Source organism: Bubalus kerabau, chromosome 15 (assembly GCF_029407905.1).
Source record: "Bubalus kerabau isolate K-KA32 ecotype Philippines breed swamp buffalo chromosome 15, PCC_UOA_SB_1v2, whole genome shotgun sequence".
NCBI classification, from domain to species: Eukaryota; Metazoa; Chordata; class Mammalia; order Artiodactyla; family Bovidae; genus Bubalus; species Bubalus kerabau.
The window spans coordinates 79,508,713-79,518,673 of record NC_073638.1 but is presented as its reverse complement, the minus strand read 5'-3'; the positions used below and the strand labels follow the sequence as shown (position 1 = coordinate 79,518,673).

Below are 9,961 nucleotides of genomic sequence, written 5' to 3'. Positions count from 1 at the left end.
GCTGGAGAGGGTGTGGAGAAAAGGGAACCCTCTTACACTGTTGGTGGGAATGCAAACTAGTACAGCCACTATGGAGAACAGTGTGGAGATTCCTTAAAAAACTGGAAATAGAACTGCCTTATGACCCAGCAATCCCATTCCTGCGCATCCACACTGAGGAAACCATAATTGAGACACGTGTACCCCAATGTTCATCGCAGCACTGTTTATAACAGCCAGGACATGGAAGCAACCTAGATGTCCATCATCAGATGAATGGATAAGAAAGGTGTGGTACATATACACAATGGAGTATTACTCAGCCATTAAAAAGAATACATTTTAATCAGTTCTAATGAGGTGGATGAAACTGGAGCCTATTATACAGAGTGAAGTAAGCCAGAAAGAAAAACACCAATACAGTATACTAACGCATATATATGGAATTTAGAAAGATGGTAACAATAACCCTGTATGCGAGACAGCAAAAGAGACACAGACGTATAGAACGGTCTTTTGGACTCTGTGGGAGAGGGAGTGGGTGGGATGATTTGGGAGAATGACATTGAACATGTATAATATCATATATGAAACGAATCACCAGTCCAAATTTGATGCATGATGCAGGATGCTTGGGGCTGGTGCACTGGGACAACCCAGAGGGATGGTACGGGGAGGGAAGAAGAAGGGGTTTCAGGATGGGGAACACGTATATACCTGTGGCAGATTCATGTGTATGTATGGCAAAACTAATACAATATTGTAAAGTAATTAACCTCCAATTAAAATAAATAAATTTATATTTTTTTAAAAGAAAACCATATAAATGCATTTCAAAAATAAAAATATACAATAAATACTATATGACACAGCAATCCATTTCTGAGTAAATGTTCAAAAGCAATAAAATGTCTCAAAGAGACTTCTGAACTCCCTTGTTTAATGCAAAATTATTCACAATAGCCAAGATAGAAGAACAATGTTTTTGTCAACAGATAAATGAATAAAAGTGGTGTGGTATTATATGCAATGAGTTATTATTCAGTGTTAAAAAATAAAGAAATATTGGCACAAATGATAACATGGATGAACCTGGAGGACATAATGCTAAGTGAAATAGGCCAGACACGAAAGACATATGCTGCATGTAGTGCTTATATGTGTAATATATATTAAGAAAATAGAACTCAGGAATGTAGAGTAGAAATACTGATTGCCAGGGTGAGGGAAAGAGGGAGGTGTTGTTCAAAGGATGCAATCTTTCTGCTATAAAATATGTTCCAAGGGAGGCTTTCCAGGTGGTGCTGGTGGTAAAGAATCCACTTGCCAATGCAGGAGATGCAAGAGATGTGGGTTCAGTCCCTGGGTTAGGAGGATCCTCTGGAGTAAGAAATGGCAACCCATTCCAGTACTTTCACCTGGAGAATCCCATGGACAGAGGAGCCTGGCAGGCTACAGTCCATCGGTCGCAGTCAGACACAACTGAAGCAACTTGGCACATGGCACACGAGTTCTGTGAATCTCGTGTAGTTCACGATGACTGTAGAGAGTAATACTGTCAACAAAATTTGCTAAGAGAAAAAACAGATGAGGTGATAGATGTGCTAATTTTATTTTGGTAACTATTTAACAATTTATAGATATTTTAAATAATCACCTTGTGTACTTTAAATATATTACAAAGTTATAATTTGTAATACTTTTACATTACAGCTTTGCCAATCATACTTTAATAAAGCTGGAAACAAAACAAAACCATTATATTAATGTTTAAATACCACTCCTTTTTTGTTAAGTTTAAAAATAAAATAAAATAAAAAAAAACACTCCTTAATTCCTACCATGACTCTAAAAACTTCAAATTATATGAACAACTTGATTGAACAAGGAAAATTTACCAGAATTATTTTGTTTTTCTGTCTCCTCAAGAAAATCAAAAGTTAATGTAATTTGTGTTATCCTTTACATATTTCATCTCTAGTTTTGAATGTTCATGCCATTTACCCTTGAATAGAAATGCCATCAGGGCCCAGCAGTCAGATTTAGTATATTTGTGATCAGCTCCAGGAGACTTTACATTCCATGGTAAAGCAATATAAAGTAGACCTAGACGTGATCTATAGTTCAGAGGTAGTGGCCATATTCACTTTTTCACTTCTTCAATAGCAAAAAATTTGACTTTCTTCCATAAAAAATGACAGATCAATATTTTTAAAATTTTGTCACAAAATAGTCATATAGAAACATCATATATTCCAGTAATACAGATTTAAGGCATTTCCACTTGTCATGATTACTGAACTAACTTTCTTCCCATTGGATCAAAAATAAAAGAGAACATGACAGATGTGATTACTAATTTGGAAAGACTCAATGATGAAGGTATAAATTATTGAGTTCTTCAAAAGTCATATAGTTCTGTAGCTAGATGGTGCAATACTTGGAGTTGAATGTGCATAAGCAAATAAGACAAATGCCCTAGAATCAAGGAATTATGACAAAAAAGAAAGTCAGATCATGGAACAAATTTTAAAACATAATATAATAAAGATCAAACTAGCTATTAAATAAAGAACACTACAATAGAAATGTTTAACTTTACTTGAAAGAATAATGGGTTACTTGTCATAGAATGTGACATATCAGCTCTACCTCAGAGATGAACAGGTGATTGGCAGTCAGACCCTGTCACCACTTTACAGGCTGTAAAGTTGTCTGTGTCTCGTGAAGAGTATAGCACAATACCTGATCCAGCTAGATATTTAGTGAACACCACAATAAACGTGAAGAGGTGACTCATTGGAAAAGACCCTGATGCTGGGAGGGATTGGGGGCAGGAGAAGAAGGGGACGACAGAGGATGAGAGGCTGGATAGCATCACCAACTCGATGGACATGAGTCTGAGTGAACGCCGGGAGATGGTGATAGACAGGGAGGCCTGGTGTGTCGCCATTCATGGGGTCACAAAGAGTCGGACATGACTGAGTGACTGAACTGAACTGAACAATAAATGAAGTGCTTCCCTGGAGGATCAGAGGTAAAGAATCTACCATGAACGCAAGAGATGCAAGATCGATCCTTAGGTCAGGAAGATCCCCTGGAGAAGGAGGTGGCAACCCATTCCAGTAGTCTTGCCTGAGAAATCTCATGGACAGAGGAGCCTAGCAAGCTAGAATTCATGGGGTCCCCAAAGAGTCAGACACAACTTAACAACTAGACAATGACAACAATAAATAAATAAATAGGTAAAGGATGACTACATGATGGTAAGGAATCATCCTGCAATGCAGGAGACCCGGGTTCAATACCTGGGTCTAGAAATTCCTTGGAGAAGTGAATGGCAAGCCACTCCAGTATTCCTGCCTGAAGAATTCCATGGACAGAGGAATCTGGGGGTTACAGTCCATGGCATTGCATAGATTTGGACACGACTGAGCAACTGAACTGAACTGAACTGACACTGCCTACCAAAGATTCAGAGCAACAATAAAAATTCAATCCATCCTTTCTCTCTTATTAAGTTTAAAGCCTTTGTGTCATTTTCCAACTTGATCACTTCAATAGAAAACTTGAAACTCTGTGTACTATATCCTTTTGTGAAACTCTGTACTATATCCTCTTGTTAAAGCTTATTTTTTCTTATGAATATACTTATAATTAAAGAAAAATCCTATACAAGGCATGAACAGAGGGCCATAACTCATAAACAAATTAGATGATGCATGAACACTGGATAATTTGCAAGATATAGCCTGTGAAGTTAAGAAATGGTGCATTAATAGTTAGAAACTTAGTATCCAACGAATTCACACACAGATATAGATCAAATTTGAGATTCTGAATGTCCTATTCAGCCTTTCCCAGCAGGAGAACTGCTCTACTTTCCTAAGATGTAGAGTTTGGGGAGATAGGGAAAGGGGAGTGGCCAAGTGGCTAGAGCTCCTCAGACCCTATTCCATAGAGAGAGAAACTTCAAGGCAGCACTAATTGACCCAGAGGCTGTCATGGTTATTTTTTAAGTTATCACTTGATAAACAGTTTATTGAGTTTAAAAATACAGCATGTCATGAAGAGAAGATTCTCCTCAACAAATCAGAGGGTACTTGTTATACCTAAGTTGTACTGATTTAAGCAAATTATGAATTTCAAGCAAAGTTAAGAATGGATGAATTTGTTACTTGAATACATCAGACATTTATATTAAAAAGGCCGTATTTTCTGTAATAGAGCAACATGTGGTGATTTTTAAAACAAAAGGTAAGCAGCTATAATTTTGCCCTGGTTAATTTATTATAGCATATTTTTAATTCAACAATCAAAAGAAATACAAATTTTTTTTCCAAAAAAGATTTGTTTATGAGATAAATCTTCTGAACTTGGGATATACAGACAGTATATTGAATTTTGATTAACAAAATGGGCTCTGGTGTTACACTGCTGAATTTGGCATCACCTAAATCACACACTAGCTTCTTGACATTGCACAATTTACTTAACCTTTCCTTGCCTCTGGCTTTTTATGAAAATGTGAATCACTAGAGTACCTATTTCATTTATATTGCAATACATGAGATAACAAACAAAGTTAGCACATAATCTGTTTAAATGTTGTTAGAAATAAAACATTTATTTCAGATAATCACACCTCTCTCCTTTCCATTGCTGATCGTCAGTGTTCTTGCCTGGAGAATCCCAGGGACAGGGGAGCCTGGTGGGCTGCCATCTATGGGGTCACACAGAGTCGGACACGACTGAAGTGACTTAGCCGTAGCCGTAGCCGTTGTTATTTAGTCACTAAGTTATGTCCTGCTCTCTCGGATCCCATGGAATATAGCCTGCCACCTCCACTATCCATGGGATTTCCCAAGCAAGACTACTGGAGTGGTTTCCATTTCCTTTACTGGAGAACCTTCCCAACCCAGGGATCGAACCTGTGGCTCCTGCCTTGGCAGGTGAATTCTTTACCACTGAGCCAACAGGGAAGCCCATTGCTATACTTGTTTCTGCTAAAATAGAAAAAAATGGTAAAGGAAGGACTGAAGTTCCCATGTTGGAATTGCCAACAACAATTAATTGTTAGTGGAGAGAACAGATCAACTTCTGGAAAGAGAATAATCAAAAAGTTATTTATGGGGATGTTTCAGATATTAAATAGGATTTGAGTTAGATTTTTAATTTAATTTTGCTTTCTATAACATAGCCTCCTTGTCTCATGTTTTCTTAGTACAACTGTAAGAATTGGCATAGATAAGAGAAAAAATACATTAAAAGTCCTGAAAGTTAGAATGTTTTTTCCCAAGATATTGTTTTTGGTCTGTACCTACCCAGCATAAAGTAATTACTAAATTTAACTCAGTATTCCTGACAAAACACTGCCTTGTATATCTTTTCTCTCCCAGGCTGAGAAAAATTCCACTCCAGGGCCGGATACAAAGTAGCTAATTTCCGAAAGAGACAAAAGTTAGTTTTAAAATAATAATGATAAATACAATAAGTATGATGATGATCATAAGAAAGAATGCCCTATAGGACTGCAACCATCCATTCAAATCATTGTTAACATAGTTGATGCTACTTGCCCCTCAAAACAACTGAGATACATCTTAATATTACTGTATATATTTTCAACTAAGAAAAAACAAGCTCTGGTAATTTAAGTAAAGATATATTACAAGAATATATCTAAGTTTCATTTTAAGTTATTCAATGTCAGAATCTTTGGTCAGTGAGTACTTGAATCTGTTTAAATGGACCATGATTGCTGAGATGAGTAGAAAATCTACATGCATGCCATTGCCTGTCAAGAAATCCTTATATATAAGCTGCTCACCTATGTAAGTGCTCGACCAGTTTTTGGAATATGAGACTGAGTAAGTATATGAGTGCATTTTTTTTTTCCTGGAAAATATTTTACTATGTTTTCTTAAAAGTAAAAATAAAAGAATAATTCTGTGATACCCTAAGATATGACAGTCTTCCTCAAGTTATTTTCTGGACCTCCCATAATGCCTTTTAATTCTCACTGCATGGACTCCACACATCCTAGGTTTCTGTCTGACTCATCTATCTGAAGCCACACTAATTTCTGAGTTTGTAATGATGGAAACTAAATTCATATTATTTATGCTTAGTGTCCATAGCATATAACACACTTTTTATTTAGCACATGCTTAGTAATAACAGCTTTCCCCAACTACAATATATATGACAAAATATATTTTGATTTACTGCCTCATACATTCAAACAAGGGTTTCCCAGGTGGCTCAGTGGTAAAGAATACGCCTGCCAACGCAGGAGTCGCAGGGAGGAGACGTGGGTTTGATCCCTGGGTCGGGAAGGTTCCCTGGAGGTGGGAATGGCAACCCATCCAGTGTCCTTGCCTGGAAAATCCCATGGACAGAGGAGCCTCGTGGGTTACAGTCCATGGGGTCACAAAGAGTCAGACATGACTCAGCGAATGAAGACACACAGACACGTTCATACAAACATCTGTGTCACTGAAAATTTAATCCCCCCTTTCCTCAGCTGGTTTTTAAATGCTATCATCTCTGAAGAAAAATAAAACATATATACATACATAGAGGTATAAAATCTTGAAAGTGTGAGATGATATAACATGCAAAAGTAGCTACCTAAAAGTGAAAGGAAGAGGAAATAAAGAGCAAAGAGATCAGAAAACGTAAAGATAGAGATGACAAGAGAAGATTCAGAGAAGCACACTAAGTCTGAGTTTGAGCAACATGCCATTAATATTTGAACTAGAACTTCTCAGGCCCTTGTTCCCTTCTCTTGACACTTTTGAGCTGTAGACAGAGATGAAACAGGAGGGAACTTCTGCCTTTAGAATTCACTCTGAAAAATTAATCACTGACTTAAGGGTAATTCACTACAATAAGAAGGGAAAGTCTTGAAATTAATGAGAGCTAAGAAGTTAAAGTAGAAATGGTAAATATTTGAGTTGTCTGGGTTTTGTGTCAACAGTGGGAAACTGGAGAGCTCCTTAAAAGAAGAGAGGGGAGTTGTGCTCTAAAGGAAGCAAAGGCAAATTAGGGAAATGAAGGTAAAAGTTAAAAAGAATGTATGACAGTGTGGATCTCGGAAATTGCAGCAATCTGTGAAAAAAGTCACAGTTTAGCATTAATGCAGGTTGGCTGGAAATCACAAAAAAATGATTTCGAGGAAGCAGTCTGGTGATGGAGATACTAAATTTATTTGGTGAAAATGCTTAAATATTAAAAGGAGTTGATTAGAGAAATGGTACACTGCATTTAGCACTGTGTATTTGATAGTTATTCAGATTCAGATATTTAGAATATATATTACTCATTCACAATACATTATACATATATATAATATAATGCATATATTAAGAAACTCATATTTAAAGATTAGAAAACATACAAATGGACATCTTACATTTTGTCTGGCATGAACTCTGAGATTAAATTCTCTTAGACATTTTATTTTCCCTTTTTCTTATTTAGCTATCCTGTGAGGGCTATAATCTTTTAGTTTTTGTTGTTTAGTCACTAAGTCATATCTGACTCTTTTAGACAGTATGCACTGTAGCCTGCCAGGCTCCTCTGTCCACGGGATTTCACAGGCAAGAATACTGGAGCATGTTGCCATTTCTTTCTCTAGAGAATCTTCCCAACCTAGGGACTGAACCTGCGTTCCCTGCGTCTCCCCTACATTGCAGTCAGATTCATTACCACTGAGCTGCCTGGGAAGCCCCCATAATCTTACTTAAGTCCTTCTAAAGGTCTAAAATTTGGTAAGCAGGTTTATCGGTCATTAAGATTGTTGAGGCACCATGGTAGGGGTGAGGACGTATCCCAACAATTCTTACTGACTTTATGTCAGGTTCTAAACTTCAAGTGAATGTGTGACCCGCTTTGATGTTTTATTTCTAATATTAATTTCTATGATATAGTAAGTGGAATATTGCCCTCTATGATGGAGGCAAGTGGAGAGTTCTAATTTTTTTTTCCATCTGGGATCTAAGCCTCTTTCCCAGCGAGTGAGTGACCCAGGCTGACCTGAGCTCCATCTTGCAGTTGAACGTTAGGATCACCATGCCCTTTGGTTATCTGAGATGGAGCTCACTTCAAATCAGATGCGAAAGACTCTTATAAACTAATTGCAAATTAGAAGGTGCTAGGCAGAAAAAATACAGCTAAAAAGCAAACGGAGACCAGGAAGGGGAAGTATATTTCTTTAGAGAATGTCCCAAGTTACCTAGAGCTGTTCTTATCCTGAGAATAGGCTACTTTTCATGTTTGCTCCTATTTTACTGTTGTCTGTCTTGCTGTGTTATTCATATATTCAAAATCTCTCACATGAGTCAAAAGAACAGAACTCAAGATTTTTTTGTTTTTACCTAGTGGAAACTGAGGATATTGGATTTGAAATATCTTAAACACAAAACAAATAAAATTTTAAATGGATATATATATATATAATATTGTGTATGAGCATGTATTAATTCCCTTCAGTCATGTCTGACACTTTGCAACCCCATGCATCCCCACACTCCTCTGGCCATGGGATTCTCCAGGCAAGAATACTGGAGTGGGTTGCCATGTCCTCCTCCAGAGGATCTTTCCAACCTAGGGACTGGACTTGTGTCTCTTACATCTCCTGCATTGGCAGACAGGTTCTCTATATTCTATCAGTGAAGTTAAAATCATCAATTTATTTTAACCCATTTCACTGCTGGGTCCAGTGAATTGTAGTGACTTCTAACCTTTTGTTTGCAGATGGGATCCAGAGGACAAAATCCCCCACAGTGGAACCAGACTACATTGGTGGATTTCATCTTGCTTGGCTTCTCTGATATTCCTGACCTACAAGGATTTCTTTTTGGGGTGTTTTTGATCATGTATATGATTATTCTGGTGGGAAATAGTCTCATTATCATAATAACCAAGATGGATCCTTCCATCCAGACTCCCATGTACTTTTTCATAGGGAATTTTTCTTCCTTGGAAATATGTTATGTATCAGTCACTGTCCCAAGGTTATTAATAGATCTTTGCAGTCAAAACAGAAATATATCCTTTCTGGCCTGTGCTGCTCAAATGTATTTCTTTTTGGTGTTTGGAGCCACTGAGTGCCTTCTTCTGACTTCAATGGCTTATGACAGGTATGTCGCCATTTGCAACCCACTGCTGTACCCTCTCCTCATGAACAGTAGGTTGTGTATCCAACTGGCTGCTGGCTGTTGGGTCAGTGGAGTTCCAGTGCATATAGTGTTAACCTACCAGATATTCTCTCTACCCTTCTGTGGCGCTAACCAGTTGAATCACTTCTTCTGTGACATACCTCCAGTGCTTAAGCTTGCCTGTGGGGACACCCTTATAACTGAGACATTAGTTTATGTAGTTGCTGTTCTAGTTGTCACTGTTCCTTTTATGTTGATTCTTGGATCTTATGTGAGAATAATTGAGACCATCTTGAAGCTGCCTTCAGCCACTGGGCGAGTCAAGGCCTTCTCCACCTGCTCCTCCCATCTCATGGTTGTGGCTTTATTCTTTGGATCAGGACTCATTACATATTTAAGACCAAATTCCAGTCATTCTATAGGAATGGACAAATTTATCTCTCTTTTTTATACCATTGTCACACCAATGTTTAACCCCATGATATATTGTCTGAGAAATAAAGAGGTTTTGGTGGCACTGAGAAAATTTTTACTGAAATGAATTGTAATATGACTCAAAACCGTCACTTCATAAAATTTGTTTCCTATTTATTATAGCCTCCATGCACTAATCTCTGTTCTTTTCCAATTTTTCTATGAATCTTAATTATTATAGATAAGTGATATCATATGTCTAGATTAAACAAAGCCTCCTGCTATTTTTAAATAACAAATTCACCCCAAACTCAGTTCAAGGTATTGAAATCTCTGAAATAATACGTGGTGGTATTGGTTTAGTCACTAAGTCTTATCCGCTTCTTATGGCCTGGCTGCTTTGT

At 37.4% G+C, this 9,961-nt stretch overlaps 1 protein-coding gene across 1 annotated transcript; it reads left to right on the top strand.

Moving 5' to 3' along the window:
• The first annotated feature begins 343 nt into the window (after positions 1-343).
• On the top strand, positions 344-9,684 carry LOC129628451 (olfactory receptor 10AG1-like). The gene is made up of 2 exons (XM_055547892.1): positions 344-373; positions 8,770-9,684. Exons 1-2 carry the CDS (start codon positions 344-346, stop codon positions 9,682-9,684), a joined length of 945 nt encoding a protein of 314 aa, XP_055403867.1.
• Positions 9,685-9,961: the final 277 nt, after the last annotated feature.